The 21,679-nt window shown below is 41.5% G+C and overlaps 1 protein-coding gene across 1 annotated transcript in view; it reads right to left on the reverse strand.

Annotated features, from left to right (window-relative positions):
- Nucleotides 1–21,679, reverse strand: part of Thada (THADA armadillo repeat containing) — a 323,478-nt gene that overhangs the window by 84,424 nt on the left and 217,375 nt on the right. The window contains 1 exon segment of the mRNA XM_077791748.1: nucleotides 9,734–9,849. Coding sequence (XP_077647874.1) covers nucleotides 9,734–9,849 — 116 coding nt within the window.

Consider the following 21,679-nt stretch of genomic DNA (forward strand, 5'->3'; position numbering starts at 1 on the left):
TAACTACCTCTCCCCTAGCCTTTAAAGACTTCCCCTGCCTCCTAGAAGACTTCCTGGGCACCTCTCCCCCCCACGAGCTGGCACTTATTTCTCCCTTCCCAGCTCCTGTAACATGCTTTGACTCATTCCAATATTTACTAAATTCTTACTTGTTCATAGCTAATTAAATCTGTACCTGTCCTACTCACATGGTTTTTCAAACAGACGCATTGCTCACCTTTCTACTCCCCACTCTGCCTACTACCTTGCTTTGTTCTGTCTGTGCATCTGAATTGACTTTAGTTCACCAGGAAAGGCTCAATGAAAGTAAGGAATGTGCTGATTTACTCAAAAGATGGAACAAGTTACATGCCAAAGGGAAAAAAGTATCCCACTGCATGAGGGCTTCACATAACATTATGAGAATGTGCTCAGGACACTAAGGCAGCACTCCTTGTGAGCTAGACAATGACAACATTGTCCGAATTTTCCAGCAACAAGACCCCAATGAGCCAACAGCTACAAGGGGAGGAAGATGTTTTTGAGCTTTCTATTGAATAAATTATGATTTCCAGGTTAGGGCTACAGAGTTCTATATTTTAAAAAGTTGAGGGCACTATTGGGGGTGAATTCTTGGAGTGCAGTTGTATAAAAGGATTTTGTGTTTCTCATTGTGATATGAAGAAGATTTGACCTTGGGCAACTTGCTCAAAGTCTCAGTTTAACATATTGATCAGTTTTAACTGATTTTACCAGACTAGTTTCCATGAGCCCAGGCTGTTGATGGGTGGGGGGTGGTGTGCAGAGAGAGACAGAGAAAGGAAACTAAAAAGCAAAACACAACCACCAGCAATGCCTGGAAACTTGCTGTATGACTAACCGTCCCTGTTGAGACTTGCTTCCCTGAAAGTTTTGGCAGGGACCACAAATGATAGCCTTAAAATGCCACATCATCTGAATATTTTAACAACCCTCCTGGAAGGGATTCTCAGCAGTGGCATGGAAGTGAAACAGCAACCTGTAGCTTGGCAGAGGGCTCAGGCTCTCTTTATTTCAAGTTGTTGCGAAAGAAGGACCTCTTTCTTGGGGAAGGAAAGGGTCTGGGAGGCAGGACAGATTTGGGAAGGTGAAATCAGACCTAAGCCCCTGTATTTCTGCCTGGGAAGTGACTCTCTTGTGTGAATAAATCTGGTGGTTAGAAAATAAATGCTGTCTTCAGCTGCTGGAGAGCAAAACAGAATCCTAAACCAGATCTTCTGCAGCTGGCCACAGACCCCTTAGGGAAGAACCGGGATTGCCACACAAAAGCAAGCCCGGCTCTGTCTATAAGCATATTTTCCTTAGGCTTTTAAATCCACATGCTCTCAAGGGGCATACCACTCAGCTTGCAGGGACTGGTAAGTAACAGAAAAGGGAGAAAAGATGGGAGTGTGGATAAGGGGCGGCCAGGGGAAGAGACCAGAAGGTGGCTGGAAGCATATGTCCTGGGGAGAAGAAATAGATGAGGGGCACAAAGAAGGGTGAGGAGCACTGGGGGAAAGCTCTGAGGAAGTAGCTGGATTACCCGGTACATACACAGCCTGTAATTCAGAATTAACCTGGGATAGTAAATTAGACTTAATGCAGGGTAGCAAATCATTAGGTCTTTGGCAAACACCAGCTCCCCGCTATCATCTCTTCCCTTCGTGAACACTATTTTATTCAAAAGTTTATTCCCAAGCATGCTTTCCTAGTAACCTTGGGACCCATTCTTGTATTCCTGAGAGGCTGTTTTTTCCACCACAGTATCAGACTGTTAGTTTCCAAAATGATAACTGCTCACTGCATGCCAACAAAACACTGGTCCTATCCCAGGCACTGAGGCCACAGGGATGGCTACCTGGACCAGGGAATGTGACTTCCCCTTGACAGCACTCACGCCAGGCAGCTCCTCAGTGCAGGTTATCTCAGGCCTTCTCCTGAGCTCCCAGATGCAGCCCCAATCCATGGGGAACGAGAGCATAAGGGTGGTAGTATTTCTAACCAGGGACTGGATCATCAAAGGGGCTGGCCCTTGCTCCTCAAAGTACTTACTGAGTCCTAGCAGCAGTGGAGTCAATCACATAGGAACTAGTAAAAAAATGCAGGCTCCCAGGCCCCACCCCAGACCTAGTCAATGAGGGTCTCCATTTTAACAAGATCCCCAGGGGATTCATGGGCACTTCTTTTTCTTCTTCTTCTTCTTCTTCTTCTTTTTTCCCCCTGAGAAGTACTGTTCTAGCAGATGCTGAAGTTATTGCCATTCAAAGCCTTGACATAAAAACTGTGTCTGGACAGATGAAGGCAGTGTGGCCCAGAGGAGTGGGTCCCACAGAGAGCTGGGAGCTCAGTCCCCAACAATACTAGCAGTGGTCAGGAGGATCTTACTCCTGGCCAGCTGGGGGAAATGGACAAGTCCCCAACCTCTGTGGCTATAGTTTTCCACGTGCATGGTGCTGGGAGTGGATGACAATAAGCTGCATGGTTTTTCTAGATCTAAAATTCCAGGTCTATGAGTGTACTTCAGAAAACTCTAATTTTCTGCCCTCTTGACAATGAAGTAGTGGTTTTAATAACCAGGCACAGTGTTTGATACAGCATGGCATATGGCAGGGCTTAAGAAATAGTTTATTGAATGTTATGGGTTAGATATTGGTGTCCCCTTGAAAGCTCATGTGTGAGAATGCATGACAGTTCAGAGGTGAATGATAGGATGATAAGAACCTTAAACTAATTAGCAAATTAATCCCCTCATAGAAATTGAGTTGTGGGCTGGTAGGGTGTGGTAGAGGAGGTGGCTCTTTGGGGACAGATATGCCTTTGGGGTTTGTATCTGGTGAGGAGAGCTGCTCTCTGCTTCTGGGTGTCCTGTCCTAACTACTTTCCCCGAAATCTGCCTCGCCTAGGGACCCATCTGTGGACTGAGACCACAGAAACCGTGAGCCACAAAATAAATTTTCCTCCTCTAATTGTTAGGTGTTTGGGGCACAGCAATGAAAAAGTTGACTAAATAATCAAATGAAGTGACATAGCTATAGTACCCTCTATTCAAGCTTCACCCCAAAAGTGAAAATGTGCCACGAGTTGCCAGGATAACCACCACACCAGAGTATCCATCAGGGTTAAATGACACTTCTGAGGGCAAAGGAAACAAAATATCTAAATCAAAAACTCTAGCTGGGCTGGTGGCACATGCCTATAATCCCAGAGCTTGGGAGGCTGAGGCAGGAGGATCATGAGTTCAAAGCCAGCCTCAGCAAAGGATAGGCACTAAGTCAGTGAGACCCTGTCTCTAAATAAAAATACAAAAAAGGGCTGGGGATGTGGCTCAGTGGTTGAGTGCCACCGAGTTCAATCTCTGGTATACACCCCCCCCCACACACACACAAAAAAAAAAACCCTCTGGGGTGGGGCCTGGCATAGGTTTAAAAAACTCTCTAGACAATTCTAACATGCACTAAGAATTATTGTCTGGAGTAAAAACTGACCATCAGCCAACCTGGTACTTGATAAATGCCAACACCAATAGTTACAAATTCCTATTTCCAAGAGAGCTCAGCAGGGAGCAATGGTGGGGACAGTGGTAATGCATGAAGAGCATGCTCCATCCAGAGAGCTCTGGCCCACCAAGGCCAGGTGGCAACAGGGGTCTGACGCTGCCAGATCTTCTAGTTTTTCAAAAAAATTGAATATCTTGATTTATTGTGAAATTTCTTGATCAGAAGATAGAAAGAAAGAAAGAAAGAAAGAAAGAAAGAAGAAAGAAAGAAAGAAAGAAAGAAAGAAAGAAAGAAAGAAAGAGAGAAAATTAAATCCTGTACAAGCCGAACAAAGTACATGCATGTTCAACGTGATCCAAATGCACTGACAGTTTGGCCCCTCTGGCTGAAAGTGCAGTCTGCCCAGTGCTGAGCAGTACTTTGTGCAGAGCTTGGGGAAGACCCCTTCTTAGGCAGATCAAATAAAACACAATACTTCGCAAGTATAGCAGTGACTGTGCTGTGACACAGGAAGCAAAAATTGAAAGAAAAAATTACCCATGCTCGTCTGACTTATCTGTTAACTGAGGCCAAGGTGAAAGGTAACTAAACTGGGTGCTGTACACACAGGGTTTGATTTCTTATACTAAGAAAGTTCTGAGGAGAGTTCTTGAAATAACATATACTAATCTCCTCATACAGAGAAAAGTAGGCATTCAAAAAGGAAAAGTTTCCTTAACCTAATTTTAATTTTAAAAATCCTTATTAAAATTTTGGTAGAGGTCTCCCATAGCATTGTTGGTGGAAAGATGAGCTGAAATTTTCCTTCTGGAAAACAATCTAGCAGTGATATCAAGACCTTTCAACATTTTTGGGTCTCCCAATCAACTTATTCCACTTCTGGAAATCAAGCATGAGACAATCACATTTACACGCACACAATCACCACAAAGATTTTCACTGAAACACTATTTACAACACTAAAATATGGGACACAAACTAAATGGCCAGCAATAAAATCATGGTTAGGTAAACTTAATGACTGATTATTCAGGTGACAGAAATATGCTGCCTTCAATGAATGATGTTTTCAAAGATGTTCTTCATTTGAAAACTGGCAAAATATTTTAGTTTTGGGGTTGTACAAGGGAATAAAAGCTAAGAATTATCACAAAAAGTCAAAACAATGAAAAGCTTGATGGAGTGATATGGTAAAAGTCTTTATGATTTCAATGTTTGTCATTCAATTTTTAAAAATCATAACAAAATATAATATAAAAATTGCCATCTTAATAATTTTTAAGTGTATAGCTCAGTGGGGTTAAGTGCATTTATACTGTTGTGCATCCAATCTCTAGAATTCTTTTCATCTGGTAAAACTAAAACTCTACCTCCATTAACTAGAAGCTCCTCATTCTCTCCTTCCCCAGTATCTAGGAACTAGCAACCTACTTTCTGTTTCTATGAATGTAACTACTCTAGGTATCTTTTATAAGTGAAACCAGACAATATTTTCTTTTATTGACTACCCTAACCCATGTTGTAGTTTGTGTCAGAGTTCCCTTCCTTTTTAAAGCTGTATAATATTTCATTTTATACATTTATACATACATGTGTGTGTATACATATATACATAGATATATAATATTCTGTTTAGTCATTTATCATTTGTCAATGAATACCTGAGTTGTCTCCATACTTAGACAACCATGAATAATGTTGCTTATGAATATGGCTATATAGATATCTTTGCTTCCAATTTTTTGGGGTATGTGCCCAGAAGTGGAATTGCTGATTATAGTAATTCTATTTTCAATTTCTATTTTTAGTAAATGCTACCATATTTTCCATAGTAGATGTACCATAGAGTTTTTAGTAATAATAGTAATGGCAAATGCTTTCATGATACTGTCAAGTAAAAGAAGGAAGCTGTAACTTACACATACAATCTAACCTTAACTATGCCAAAAAAAAAAAAAAAAGACATAGGAAAAAAGATGAAGTAACTACATAAAATTGTTAACCAATAATAGTGGTTTCCACTGGATTGTGGTCAGGAGCAGATTTCTATTCTCCTTTCCAAATTTTACACTTATTTTCTGTGTTAAATATATGCTGCACTGACGATTGAAAAAAAGTTTAGTAGAAAACTTTTGGTTGGGCTGGGGATGTGGCTCAAGCGGTAGCGCGCTCGCCAGGCATGCGTGCGGCCCGGGTTCGATCCTCAGCACCACATACCAACAAAGATGTTGTGTCCGCCGAGAACTAAAAAAAAATAAATATTAAAAAAAAAAAAAAAAAAAAAAAAAAAAAAGAAAACTTTTGGTCAACACATCATACACTGTGCTAAGTCAGAATAGTTTATTCAGTTCACTAAGTTTATTAAAGGGAACACACAACACACACACACACACACACACACACACACACACACACACATGACCTTTTTTTCCCCTTTGATAACCAAAGAAGGAAACACTAGATAACTAAATTCATCTCTCAAAATTTTTAGCCCACTATAATAGTAATCCCAGCCCTCAGCTGAAGTTAGCCAGTCTTTTCCTCCTCCTAGTCCTACTTGACAGGGCTTTTAAAAGTCTTTCCTACTCAGGCAGGACCTGAGATCCAGCTGGGTCAGCTGACCTTGAATCTGCAAACAGCAAGGCTTGCAGACTGTCTACCTTTGGGGACTGCGTAGAATTCTCTTTCATGGGCCCCTAGCCGCTCTTTCCAGGCCAGTGGCTGACCCTTATTCTCACCGAGTCCCTGGCCTGGGTCAGCTTAGTTTTCTTTCAATAGTTGGTAAATTGCCTTAGCACCAGGGAAGAGACAGTGAACTAGATTGAGGAGGGAGGGATGGAGGAAAATGGGAAGGAAGGGACTTGAAGGATTAATGAGCTGATTTCCATAAAGGCTTTGACATCTTGGGATGAAAAGCAGCCTGTAAGAGCAGAAACCCAGTCCTTTACTTAGGCCACGTTGCCAGCTGGCCATTCATCACCCCAAATTCCCCAACAGCTCCATGGCTATTGCTCAACCACCTCATATAAATCCTTATTAATCTTGCAAAGTCAAAATACCAAATACACGACAAAAGTCTTTATGTGCCCTCAATTTCAGAGTCAAAATTTAAAAACTGAATTGGTGATCCCATGGCTCCAATGAATTTTTTAAAAACCTTTTCTGGGAATAAAAGGACAAATAAATGACACATCCACTAAAATTTTTGTACTTATTGGACTGAATGAACTGAGGCTAATGATCAAATAAATTTAGGAGGAAAAAGGTGTTGGTGCTAAAATTTAAACCAACATTTTCTTTTTGCCATAACATCATTTCTTCATAGCTTATATTAAAAAGATACAGAAAATCCTTAGTGGGCTCAAAAGAACATCATTCTTCTTTCATGTGTAAATTTCAAGGGACATAAAGGAGCAGTGGAATTTGGAATACTCTGCGTTGTAACATCTTCATGGGAAAGGCAGGTGAAGGGAAGATGGGTCTGTTTTCAGAGGGGACCACTAGGACCTGAGTGGGTTAGCTGAGCATGGAGCTAAGTGGTGTAGACAAACACCTCCTGAAGCAAGACGTCCTTAGGGACATAGCAGGCATGGGGCAGGCTGATGCTTCATCACTTGTCCCCAATTCTATAATTTCCTCTTCAGGATCATCAGGGTTATCCTGTCAATGGTGTAGACAATATAGAAAGACGGATACAAAGCTTTGGAACACATTGTGCTTTGGCAGCATGTTTTCCTTCCAAACTCTATTCCAGTCTCTAAACACATCCTGACTAATACTGGTAGAAGTGAGTTGGGGAGCAAGAGGAAGCTGGTGTTAGGAACCATCCACAGACCACCCACTAAGTGGAAAGTTCACACTTGGATAATAGAGAGTTGACTGTACTGGAAACAGAAAGTGGCTTTCCTGGATTCTGGGCAAGGAAGGTAGAAGCCCAGTGAACTGCAGTGATTCATGCCTTTATTTTCTAGGGCATGGAGAAAAATCAAGAGAAGGGTGGGGGACAGTGATGAAGATGATGAGAAGCCCAATTGGAGAGTAATAATAGGGGCCACCAGGAAGGCTTATAAAGAAATTCCCCAGCTGAACAGGAAGCTGGGGTGACTCTGTGAGCCAATGCCTGGTGGTCACTACGCCTTCTCCATCCCAGGCAACAAGAAAGGCTGGACTCAGGAAGCAGGTGACCTTCTATGAGACCCATGACAGAGTAGCAAGCTAAGGGGCCAGAAACTTCTTCGCTACAGAGGATTTGACCTGTTAATAGGTAACCAGCTGAGTACAAATGTGACCACAAGTCCCTGTTCTCCCAGGAAATGTGTTCTGGGGGAGCTAAGAGTCCACCGAAGGCAAATAGGACAAGGCTGAGGGGAAGAGTTTATGGTTAGGCAATTTTTACCCTCTAAATAAAATGGAGAAAACAAAATTTAGATTAAAAACGAGAGATTCAACATAACTTTGTTGGCATTTTAGATGCTAGAGAATTTCCCCATCAACATCCCTGTCCAAAGCTATTGCTGGTCAATCACTAAGGCCTGCTGTGTGGGATATCTGCCACTGGCTCCCCTTTCCCAAGCTTCCTTAAGGAACTTTCTCTGTGGCTTCTGCATGTTTCCTCAGCCTTATTCTGTGCCACAGGGGAGAGCTAATTTTCTTACACTTCTTCAAACCTACCCTGCCATTTCAAACTGCCATAGTTCTGCTTATGCTGTTACTTAAGTCTGGAATTCTCCTCTTTGCCTTGGCCATTTGGCAAAAATTTTTCTTTCTTTCTTTCTTTCTTTCTTTTCTTTTTTTTTTTTTTTTTTGGTATTGGGGATTGAACCCAGGGGTGCTTAACCACTGAGCCACATCCCCAGCCCTTCCTTTATTTTTGATTTTGAGACAGGGCCTCACTAAGTTGCTGAAGCTGGCTTTGAACCTGTAATCTTCCTGCCTCAGCCTCTCAAGACACTGGGATTACAAGGTAATGTCACCGTATGTGGCTAATTTGGCAGAAATTCAAATCATCTCTTGATGGCTGGTTCAATGTCAGCCCTCCCTGCTTCCTCCTCTGGGCTACTTCTGTACCACATACATTTGTTACTTAAAAATGTTGAATGAAAATCATCTACTTACATATCTTTTACCTCTGGTGGCCCTTAAAGCTAGAACGACTTCTCTCTGTGTATCCTCACCTCTCCTAAGACAAAAGTTGGCCTGTAGCCTTTGCTTAACAATATTTTCTTGGACCAAAATGATCTGTGGGCCTCATGCCACCCATTACTTGATTTGCCATATAAGGTGGGGGACCTAACGAAAGTAAAAAATAAGCACATTTTTAAAAAAAAAAATAAAGAAGAGAGGCTGCTCTCTCAGCAGACTGCAGCATGGAATGTGGTGAGGAAGTGCGTGGGTCTCCTCTGGACCCAGTCGCTGGGCACTTACCGTGCTACCAGTATCAGGTACACCAACATACATTTGAACACAGTGTTACAGACAACCCTTCCTGTATATTAAATGCAGAATTCTTTTTATTCCTTCATCTTTCACATACAAAAAGTTCTAAGTTCCAAAATAAATGAACAATGGCAAGGATGAAAAAAAAAAGTAGCCCCCTTCTTTGCCTTGTACTGTCAAGCTATCCTAGTGCCCACCTGGAAACGGCGACTTCCCTCTCCTGTTCCTATCCTTGCCCTAGGATATCTCTCTGAGCCTCAGTGCTGCTCAAGTCTGACATCAACCCCACAGCTGTGAGCTGCCAGGGTACTTAAGAGTTTGAGCACATGATTGAGAGAATCACTGTCTTTCACTGTTTATTTCTAACATAGGGCATATAATGGGTATTAGCTACTTGGTGGGCAGTAAAAATCCATATTATAGGCTGGGGCTGTAGCTCAGGGGCTGAGGCTGTAGCTCAGTGGTAGAGCGTTTGCCTCACATGTGTGAGGCGTTGGGCTCGATCCTCAGCACCACATAAAAAAAAATAAATAAAGATATTAAAGAAAAAAAAAACTACATAGATTTTTTAAATCCATATTACATGCCCTCCTAGTAACTCAGCAATTTTAGAAAAATCATCAGAAAAATATTCTTCTTCTTTCTTTACTACAACTCAAAGTTCTACAAAGATACATACTCCAGTAAGTTTAGAAAACTCATGCCAATGACTTTTAAAACTCTCCACAAGTAGATAATGGCAACTTTCGAATGTGCTGCTAACCCCAATAACTCCTTGCTAACGTGGGGTTTTAACATACCTCTTGGCCAGCCAGAGTTTGGCTTTGGTACAAACAGTGATGTCAGTCAGCTCCTGAAGAAAGTCTGAACTCGTTCTGTGTTTGGAGTCCGTGTAGGCTTTCAACAAATGAAAAACCTAAGCCAAGAGAGAGAAAAAGCAACATCCTGCTGTGAAAATGTATCTTTCCTAAATGCTCAGTTCCTCTCTTTAGGTTTCCTCCAAATACTCCCCTTGGAGAAAACAGACACCTGCAGAATGTGGTGCTGCTCTCTGCAGAAAAGCATGCTGATTTTGGAGGAGGGAGCAGTGGTGTCAAACCTGCGGCCTTGACCCATAGTTAGTTGTGCTCTGTGTCCCTCACACAATTCCAAAAATTGGGGACTATTCTGTGACCACACAAAAATTTATTATTAGAAACAATCTATCATTTATTTCAGCAAAGAAACACAAATATGTCAGTAGTTTTACATGAAAATAAAATGTGCATTTTCAAGTCAGTCTTCCTATAGGAAAAATAATTTTGAGTGTCCAAGCTGGTTTAACACTGTGGGTTCATCAGAATAGTTTTGACTAAAAGAGCAGGCACACCAATGCTTGCCTTGCAAATATTGAATAATGATATGTGGAACGATATATATATATATATATATATATATATATATATATATATATAATTTTATATATATTTAGCAGATCTATCCATAGGGGTCAGAAGTGGGGACAACAATGCAGATGTGTAACCCCCAGCCTTACATGACATTATACACTAGAATTAAACAGAGCAAAGCAGGTCCTGTTGTCTCTCTGGTGCCTATATTTAGAATGATGGCCATAGTTCCAACAGATAAGTGACTAAGGCCAAGTGCAAGTGTGTGTGCTCAATTCACACTCAGCAATGACATCCATGAAGCCTCTGAGAGGAGTACAAATCTACAGGGAATGAAAGAGAATAAGGGGTGGGCAAGAGTCTTTGACCTTAGCTAGTGCCAAGGAGAAAGATACATGTCAGAGAAATCCTTGGTCTCAGCTCCCTTATCTAAATCCAGGGGAAGAGGTGGGTGGAGGAAAGCAAGAGGAGATAAATGCACCAAGAACTTTGAAGCCTATTTTAATGGTATTTGTTTTCTTTCCCTATTCAGATCCTTTGCTGGAGCTGCAGATAATTTTTTCTAAGTAAACAGAATCAACTTTTTCTTCTTTCCCATCTGCCAACAAGGGGCTGGGCTCACGGTAGTAAAATAATTGAGAGTTCAATATGGAAAGGAGTAACAAGAAATGTGAGAGGCCAAGATAAAATAGATCAGGTCAGGAACAGCAGTACACTCCTGTAACCTCAGGAACTAGGAAGGCTGAAATAGGAGGATCATAAGTTCAAGGCCAGACAGGGCAATTTAAGGAGACCCTATTTCAAAATAAAATAAAAGGGTCTAGGGATATAGCTCAAAGGTAGAATGCTCCTGGGTTCAATTCCCAGTCCCCCCCCCCCAAAAAAAAAAAAAAAAAACCAACAACAAACAAATAAAACCCCCCAGAGCTGTCAGAACCTTGCTGGGTGACCTGCCAGGTATTCTGGGGTCAGACATCTGCAATCACTACCAAGAAATACATGCTGAGCACATTCTGTTTGGAGAATCAAAGTAAGTTTTGATTACGCTGCTATATGTTACTACTATTTTTTTTCTGAAACAGAAGTAACTGTATAGAAGAATGCACGCAGTCCCAGTGTGGAGACTGGAAATGCTTTCTCTAATAAAGGATCTGTTATTTCAGAAGCAACAGATCAGATGTCGCTCCCTCACCACACCCCCGCAGGGACCCAAACCACCCGGCCTGGAGTCTGCAGAAGTGGGTCTGGCTGGGGCTTCTGTTCTTATGTGGTAACTGCCAGAGGGAAAAATACCTCCCTCAGCCTCAATCCCCACTGTCCTGAAAGAGCTGGCACAGTCACTGGGCCTTGCTTTCTTTTCTCCACAGCTGCACAAAACCAACCACCAGGGCTTTTCATGGTGTCACAGGATTGTAATTAATCAGCAGACACCAGCAAAATACATGACTTTGGAATTTACTTGTAAAGAAAGCTGTGAGATTTTCAAATGCTTCTCATTTAGAAGCAATCACTTCAAAAATAACTCCTGATGGATGTTTAAACTTAGTCCTATATTTGCTCACCTTGCTTGGCAAAAACAAGATTGTTTTTGAAACGCTTGGTAGCTCTGGTTTAGGAAAATCAGCCTACAGGCCCATCAGTTCTGTTACCCTGGGCAGAAACCAGACAACAATTGTGATCCTGGTTATTCATCAGGAAGGGAGAGTGATCTGTTTCCATGGGTCAAATGGACAGAGAGGTACACTTAGAAGAACTGGCAGAAAGAAGCAAGCAGAGTGACAGAGTAATATAAATGAAGCACAGAATCGGAGCAGTCACAGAGGAAATGGAGTAGAAAGGACAGGGAGGAGAAAATCAGAGGAAGGGGAGAGGGAAGAAAAGTTTTAAAAGCAAATGTTTTAAGTAAGTTAGTAATTTTTAGATAATATTTTTTTCTTTATGAAAATATTTGAACACACAACCACCCTCACATGACATTTAGTGTTGGGTTCAAGGAAAAAGAGACCATCTTTTGGTGTGAGGTCCAGGCATACGGCCAGGCCTCTGGAACTGGGATCTACAGTGAGATCCAGGCATACTAGGTAGCTCCAACCTGAAAGGTCATTTGTCCACCAGCTCTTAAGGCTGCCAGAGGCAAGGCTACTCCTTCTCCCTTTCCCTCTTGCCTACAGTTCTGATCCAGAAGAACTTCTGGGCTAAGAGCATGGTTGGGCCCAGGCCTGGGATAATTTGCAAACAGCCTGTATCCCACACTGTCCTGAACCAAGCACAGAAAATCCAAAGCTGCTAGACCCAAGGTGGAGGGTGATTAACTGAACACACATGAGAACTCTGAGAAGTTTGGTGGGGTTTGTTGTTGTTGTTTGGTAACACTGGGGACTGAACTTAAGGGGTGCTCTACCACTGAACTATATCCTCAGACCTTCTAATTTTTACTTTGAAACAGTGTCTCACTAAGTTGCCCAGGCTGGCCTCCAACTTTTGCTCCTCCTGTCTCAGCCTTCTAAATTGCTGGTTTGCACAGCTGCATGACCATCACTTTCTCTTTTATTTTATATCTTTTTATTTATTTATTTATTTTTGGTACCAGGGATTAAACCCAGAAGTGCTTATGCACTAAGCTACATTCCCAGCCCTTTTTATTTTTTATTTTGAGACACAGTCTTGCTAAATTGCTTAGGGCCTCACCAAACTTGCTAAGGCTGGCTTTAAACTTGTGATCCTCCTACCACAGCCTCCTGAACCCCTGGGATTACAGGTGCATGCCACTGTGACAAAAAAAAAAAAAAGATTTTAAATGGTATCAAAATATCGGCATTGCCAACAGAAAGAGTGAATCTTAACATAAACTATGGACTTTGGTTAATAATGATTATCAATATTGGTTCATTAGCTGTAACGGATGTACCACTCTAATGAAGATATTAATAATAGGAGAAAACTGGGGTGTCCAGGGAGGAGAGGAATATATGGGAACTTCCAATACTATCAATTTGATTTTTTGATAAATCTAAAATTATTCTTGAAAATAGTCTAGTCATTAAAAAAACATACATGTTGATACAGCTTGGGGGACAGCAAGCATCCTGTGTGACAAGAGCACAGCCAGGGTGTGCAGAGGGTGGTGGGGTCAGACTGAGAAAGTACTTAAAGGTAACCTGCTGGGATGAGCATTGCCCTGTGGACAGCAGAGGCCTCTTCGGAGAGCACTTCAGTGGGGGAGCTGTGACCTGGAGAGGAAAAGTCAGTGTGGGGGTGGGGGTAAGGTGTGGAGGGCCAGGACCACAGCAAGAGTCTAGACAAGAGATGGGCGCATTGAAACCAGGGCTCAAGGCCAGCAGTCTGTGGGCTGAGGCTTTACTTGGCCCCTACAGTACTTTTAAACCAACATTTATGAATTGGGAGATCACATCGAAATCATCCTGATTCCCCAGCTCTTTTGGAAAGTCAAAAGATCTAGCTGTAGCTGGCCCACCTTCTTGCTGGCTGACAGTCACCTGGCTGTGGCTGAGCAAAGTTTGGACAGAGAGGGCCATGAGTTTATCCTCACTGCCCGTCTTGGCTCACTTAGCTACGTGGCCTGAGCAGGGCTCTCATTTTGCAACTTTCCCATCTCACCCGCCCCATCTCAACTCCAGCAGCAGTGGAGTCAGAGGAAAGGGTCCATTCTTCTGGGGGCTGCAAGGTAGGGCTTGACAACTGCTGTGGACACGGAGCTGAGGGGCAGCTGGTGAACCAGGGGCATCTTTCAGGACCAGGTTCACAAGAGAATACGCAACAGGTCTGAGAATGAGGGAGGGGACTTAAAGAGTCTGGCTGGGAACATCAAGGTTATGGCTGCTCTAATTAAGGCAAAACCAGGAATTCTTCTGTGAGGAAAGAAAGCTCAATTAATAATCACATCAGAACAAACAGAGAACAGATAGTTATTACCCCTAGCTACAGCATGCCCCTCGGAGAAGGGTGAGGGGTAGACTTAAGAGTTGTCAACAAAAGGAAACAAAGAAAAGCTTTGTTGCCTTATGCCCAGTCACAAAGAGACCAAAAGTACAGAAGACCAACAGCACTGCCCATGACTATCACAGGCATGGGACCGTCAGCCCTGCCTTGGAGAGGGGTGGTCACTGAAGAAGCAGGAAATGCAGAAGGGGGCCAGAGAATGTGCTGCATTTCTTGCCACTAAGACACAAGGCTCAATGAAACTCCATGTGGAGAACCTGGAAGTGGTTACCCTCTGTCCCCAACCCCACCCCCAACTCTAAACAGAGAGGGCCAGGGGAGCCCCAGGCATCTGTGCAAAGCTCAGGGTCCACTTGGGCAGTACAAAATCTTAAAAGCAACTCCAGAGAGCAAAATATAAGGCTCTCTGAATAAATGCCACAGGCTTAAAAGGAGTCATGAGGCAGTTCCCTGAAAAAACTCACACTGCACCAGTAAAATATGTCTGGTTTATGCTGCTGGACTAAAATAGTGACTTGTGTTAGACAAGATCAAGATGATATATGGCTGTTTGGGAATGCAACGCTGAGATGGGTTTTCCTCTTCACCAAGCATGGCTTCCAGGCAATTTTCCTCCTTATAAAATCAACAGCAGCTGAGCTCCAGAAACCAGCAGGATCCAGCAATAACAGGACAGTGAGACAGGCCATGAAAAAGGCCAACGCCAGTAAGAAAAGATTCTCGTTTCAAAGGCTAGATCTCTATGGAGTGAATGAACTGGAACCATTAGCAATCCCAAACTCTTCAAGATCAACCAGTCCCTCCACTTTTGAAACTGTATTTTCTTAAAAGCAAATTCAATCTTTTCCTTTTGCAGCATGCAGACTGTGAGTGCATACTTCTGACCCTATCACATTGAGCCAAGTATAAAAGTCCTGTCTCTGCCTTTCTGCCTCTTCTCTCTGCTTTGCTCTAACCCCCCAGCTAAGTCAGTGCTGCATTTTTCCAAGCTCAGTGTTTACACAGGGTTTTATTTCGGCTGGTAAAACATCTGTATTTTTTCAGGGACTTAAATAAATGATCTATGCCGGGAATGTACAGTATAGGGTGATGTCAGGCCCCCTTTTTTTCTCGACTCACTGGGCAGAACAGGCAAACATTGTTTCAGCCTGTAGTTGGGAATGTGAATATTTATCCTGTCGACTTAATTCATACAAACAGAACTAAAGGCAGGCAGGCAGGCAGAAGTATTTTATGGCTGTAAGTCAGATTGCAAACTGGGGGAGGGGGGAGGTTGAAGGAGGGATCTAAACTTTCTAATTCACAGAAACATGCCTAATCACATAACTGCTGGGAAACGGATACAGCAAAAGTCATTTAAAAGGCAGATCTGTGCTTGCATATGTGTGTGGAGGAGATGGGAAAGCAAGAGAGAGAAAAGTTGTCTAACCTATATGTCATTTCTAATCATAACAAGGTGGGTTAGGATTTGTTTTCTGCTTCAGGCAAATCAATCAAATCCCGGCCCAACTGTGTTTTCTCAGGAGCACCCCTCTGCTACAGACTTCCAAATTCAGGGCAATGCTTGCAGGACGTATGTACCTGCCTATGTCACAAGAACAGAGAGCTCATGTCCTATTTTTTATTGACAGACCAACTATTACCAGTCTTGAGGGTCAGTGTGGGCTACAGACAGAACCTTAAGAACCTGGAGCCCTTTGGTCCAGTTATTCCCTAGAAGAAGGACTTAGTGGGCATGTGCCACCCACACTCACCCACCAACTGAACCCTTCGCCAGAGGGCAGGCCGGGAAGCATTTCAAGTGGTTGCTCCCTGTCTACCAGATGAGACCACATCCTTAGGAAGGTCTTGGTAAGTTCCAAAAAGGTGACTTCACCTATATTATGTTGATGCTACCAGGAAGAGGACACTAATTACAAAGTGTAACTGCTTCCTACCTGACTCTGGCTGGGGGAAGAGAATCATAGGAAATAGGCCATAAATATCTTTAAGGACTAAAATGTACAAAAATACCAACTCTGTGAGAAATGAGCAATTCACTTTGTGTCTCAAATCTACCCCTCATTTCCAGAACATTCCCACAGTCCTGTTCAAAATCCAAAAGACCTTGCACACAAGATGATGAGAACAACCTAATCTGGCAGGTCTCCCCCTTTCCCACACTGATTTTACACACAGCTGTCAGAAGTTCTAAAGCCAAGCTCAGAGGTATCACTCCCAAGTTCAAAATCTGTCAATGACTTTCAATCTTCTCAAGAACTTACTGGGAATTGAAGATTCAACTAACCTTTCTAGTTTCACTTCCTACATTCTCTATTGCATAAACCAGTTCTGTGGCCACAGGAGATGACTCCCCATTCCTGACAACCTAACAGCTTTAGAGTGAGTATATATTTATCTTGGATCATCTCTGGCCTGATGTTTCAAGTTTTCAATACAATTAGGAGTCCTGTCACCCAGCAGTAGTGTCAAAGGCCCCTACACTGACATAAAATTGGTTCTAACCAAAGAATTTCTAATTTCACTTATGAGAAAGTATGTATAAAAAATTAAGTTATATTCATTTGCAAAATAAGGCTCTGTTTAGATTCCTTAGGAGAACCCTTTTCTATACTGGCTAATTTATCTTTTCTGTCTATCTGGATCTTCAACTATTGAGTTTCCTTAAAGATAGTACTGAGATTTGTAAGGAACTCTTTGATGTAGCAAAACTTATTAATGAAAAATAACAGACAATTTGTTCAGTCAAAACACAACACAGAGCTGAGTGCCATGGCTCATGTCTGTAATCCCAGTAGCTTGGGAAACTGAGGCAGGAGGATTTCAAGTTCAAAGCCAGCCTCAGCAATAGCAAGGCACTAAGCAGCTCAGTGAGACCCTGTCCCTAAATAAAATACAAAAAAGGGCTGGGGATATGGTTCAGTGGTCAAGTTCCCCGGGTTCAATCCCCAGTACCCGCTTCCCCCCCAAAACAAACAACACAGCAATGCAAGAGGGGGTAAGTGGATAGAAGAATAAATGAAAGGAAATTAGTTAACAATTGATCACTGTTGAAGCTGAGTGATGGATACACAGGGATTAATTATATTACTTGTATACACTTAAAGTTTTCTATAATATGAAGTTTAAAATATTCAGAGAGGGAAGAAAAGAAAAAACAGTAAAATGTATATAAGATACAAAGATGAAATTAATAATGAGCTATGATCTTGTGAAGGAAATAAGAAATGTGCATAAACAACTGAAGTTTAAGTGGAAAAAATATAAGTGCTATAAGATAGAAAATACAAGGTCCAGAGATAAACTTGCTGGAAATTCTGCATATAGAAATAGAAGACATGATAAAAATGACATTCAGGCTGAAGAGAAAAGACTGATTTATTCAAGAGAAAAATATTAAAACAACCAACCAGTCCTTTGAGAAATACTATAATTGGAAAACTACCTAAAGCCTTGTACTGAGATAAATTCCAGATAGAAAAAAAAAAGAGTCCAATGTAAAAAAGAACCTACAAAAATGCTAGAGAAAAAAATGTTTTATAATCTTCAGGTAAAAAGCGTTTTTATGAAGAAGCTGGGTGTGGTGACACACCTCTGTAATTCCAGCTACTGGGGAGGCTGAGGCAGGAGGATCACAAGTTCAAGGGCATTGCCAGCAATTTAGAAGACCTTATTTTAAATACAAAATAAAAAGGGCTGGGAATGGCTCAGAGGTAGAGTGGCACTAGGTTCAATCCGCAACCCTCCACACAGACACACAAAAGCAGCAGCCATGATGGATACAAAAGATGTATGGATGTGTAAAAAGCACTGAGAACTTCTGCATACCAAAATCTACTGTGAATATTCAATAGTGAAGGTAGAACTGGGGAAAATATTTGCTGATTCCTTATCAATAACAAAAATAAAGTTAAATATGGCGGGGATTCTAAGAGTTTTTCAGTTCATAGCACGTTCAGTTCCTCAATAATATTTTCATGGTGCTCCCTTGACCAAAGGAAATACCTAATAGTTTCATTAAGTAGGTATATCCAAACAACCCAATAAGTATTTATGCCTCTACAAAGTAATGGTTGTTTTAAAAAATGACACATAAAAGTTAAAAGAACTTATTGTGTATGACTTCATTCTTAAATAACCACAATACTTAACTCATGGGACCTGTGTGCCTATTGGATACTTCATAACTGCCCAAGCCTTAGAATCACTAGACTGTACCACTTTAATTCCTGTTCCATGTTGATTTCTCATGGCACTTGTTTTTTTATCACAGTAACTATCAAATTCTCAGTTTTACTACTATCAAAAGGAATGTAGTATAAGCCAATGTTGTTAACTCTAAATTACTTCAAGTCAGTAGTTCACATATCATCTGACAGATGGCAAGTGTCACTGTGCTTCTCCCCAAAATTTAAAATATCCCATGCCTTGGATACACTTTGGGAACTGCAAATATTTAACAAATAATATAAACAAACAATTCACAGATGAAATACAAATAGCCAATAAACATGAGAAAATGTTTAATTTCATTATTGTTTAAAGAAGTGCAACAATTTTTTTAAACTCATAAATCTGGCACAGAATCTTTTTTTATTGAATGGGTAAGACCTAATTAATATCTGGATAAGAAAATAAATACTCACTCATCATTGGTGGGAATATAAATAGGCACTACCTCTTTGGAGAGTAACCAGTAGAGCCATGTTGTTGCATACACAATGTGTCCCCCATGGTACTGGGGCAAAGCAGCAACCTAGAAGTCTAGCAGTTGCCATCAGATCTTCAATCTTGCAATATCTACTTCTAGGAGTTTATTTGCAGACCTCCTTCCAGGGGCAGACTAAGATACAGAAGCTCAAGGATAACCTTCAGCAACACTGGTTGTACCAGGAAAGTTTAGAAATGACCAATACAAAACCAGATGAAAACAATCATGGGATATTCCTACAAGTGGAGCCAAACTATATGGCCATTCAAAAGAAGTGTTGGAGATATATATGGACAGAACTGGAAATATCCCAAAATCATACTTTTTTTTTTTTTTTTTGGGTTGTGGAGGAGGAGATGTGCTGGGGATTGAACCCAGGGTTGCTTTACTACTAAGCTGCATCTCCAGCCCTTTTTAATTCTTTTATTTTGAGATAGGATTTCACTAAGTTTCTGAGCATCTTGCTAGTTTGCTGAAATTGGCCTCAAACTTGCAATCCTCCTGCCTTAACCTCCTCAATTGCTGGGATTACAGGCATGTGCCACCATATCAGCCCCAAATCACACTTTTAAGTGAAAAGACAAGCTATAAGGCACTGTGATCTCATTTTTATTAACAGTGGGGGATGGGATTCTTTTTTTTTTTAAGAGAGAGAGAATTTTTAATATTTATTTATTTATTTTTAGTTCTCGGCGGACACAACATCTTTGTTTGTATGTGGTGCTGAGGATCGAACCCGGGCTGCATGCATGCCAGGCGAGCGCACTACTGCTTGAGCCACATCCCCAGCCCGAGTGGGATTCTTATACTCAATGTTCATATTTTTGTAATTTAGAAAGCTTTTACAGTAAGAATACATTATTTTAAAATCTTTTCTTTTGAAAGAATTATACTCATTTTATTTGTAAAAACAGTAGTCTGTGTACCTTTCCTTCAGCTTATTCCAACAGTGGTACCTTGTATTAGTTTATATCAAAATTAGAAAATGAACAGGAACATTACTGTTAACTAGGCTATGCATCTTATTCAGTTTTCACTATTTTTTACACGCATTGCGGCAGGGGGTAATTTTATCCAGTGTATGGATTTGTGTAAGTTCTACCACAATCAATATACAGTGTGGTCACAAAGGAAGAGTATATTACTTTCGGAACCAGAAACAATAAATCATATATTTCTTAACTCCATACTTAGAATGAAAATCCACATACTAATTATTGGGACAGGTGGCTATGTGGTATTTTTCACCAAAAGATGGTGACAAGGAATTTTCAAGACATCAGTACAACGAAGACCTCATGATATCGCCAAGGCATCTCCCTGGTGTCCTCCTCTGACATCTCAGTTGCAGCCCTGTGGCCCTGGAAGGGCAGATCAGAGGAGAAGACCATTGAGGGGAGAGAAGGCTGCCCCTGGTGTGGACGCGCAGCAGCATTCTCGAGAGTGGCAGTGAGATTTCCAGCGAACAAGGTCCAAGGACATGTAAAGCTATTAAATTAATTTGCACTCTCCAGAATTTAAGGCAGCTATAAGATTTGCCTTGTAAAGAGTTTTAATTATGGAAAATAGATGAGCATTCAGCATCTGGTTTTCAGGCTGGTAACTCACATTATCCGAGCTGTCCAGAGAAAGGGTTTGGGGCAAAAAAATTTAAAAACCTGGGCCTGGGCTGTGGCAGCCTTGGAGTCTGCGGGCTTCCTGTGTGCTGTGGTAACGAACAGACTCCTCTTTTTGAAAAATGAGGATGAATTTTTTTTTTCTTTTACTCTTTTGGTTGCAGCTTATTTCAAAGGTCATCAAAGTAAACAAAAGGAAAAGACTGTGAATCTTTAAAAGTCAAAAAGTGACAACTGTTTATAAAGTGTTTATATTTTCAAATGGAGGAAGGGAAAAAAAATTATTCCTCTAAGCCCTGAGAGACAGGATTGGGGTGGCCACTCCACCCCCCTCCCTGCAGTTTGTTTGTTCATTTGCCACTCAACACCTCCAGCAGCCAGGACCAGGAACATCTGCTGTGTCCATTTTGTGTGGAATTATAAGTCTACTGGATGGCTGGGGTTTGCGGAATATACCCTTCTGTGTCTCAAGTGAAGGCCTCTTGTAGCCCTTTTATTGATAACTGAACCTCCCACAATCCTGCTGAGCTATGTGACATCCAACATCCCACAGACAAGTTGCAGTAAGGTCTTTCCAAATCCTGAGCCCCGCTTCCTAAGAGGATATCACTGTTCAGAGAATGGCAACTCTGTAAGATCTAAACGAAGCAAAGGGCCAGTGAAATCAATCCTATGAGCCTCCTTCGATCCCTGAGAGTGATCAAAACCTCTTGATTCAGGAGTGTTCTTAGGTGAGCTGACAATGAACTCTGAGCAGTCATCATGAATGAGCTTCTAACTGAACTCTGTAACTGTTACTAGGCATACTGCATGATAACAAACCCCACATGGTATTAAAATAATCACCTAAAAGATACCTTTTACATCAGCATGCTAAGCAAATTAACCAAAGTGCAATTCTCAGTCTACAGCAAAGACTTCATATCATTTCTCCTCGTCCATCAGGGCTCAGCTCCCCAACTCCCTCTGCAAAGTTCTCCCTGACGATTCCAGGTCATGGCAATCTTTCCATCCTCTCATCCCACAGTATTTATTATCTGAACCACTCATTTGGCACCTAAGAAATGTTGC

This window comes from Urocitellus parryii, chromosome 12 (genome assembly GCF_045843805.1).
Source record: "Urocitellus parryii isolate mUroPar1 chromosome 12, mUroPar1.hap1, whole genome shotgun sequence".
Classification (NCBI taxonomy): domain Eukaryota; kingdom Metazoa; phylum Chordata; class Mammalia; order Rodentia; family Sciuridae; genus Urocitellus; species Urocitellus parryii.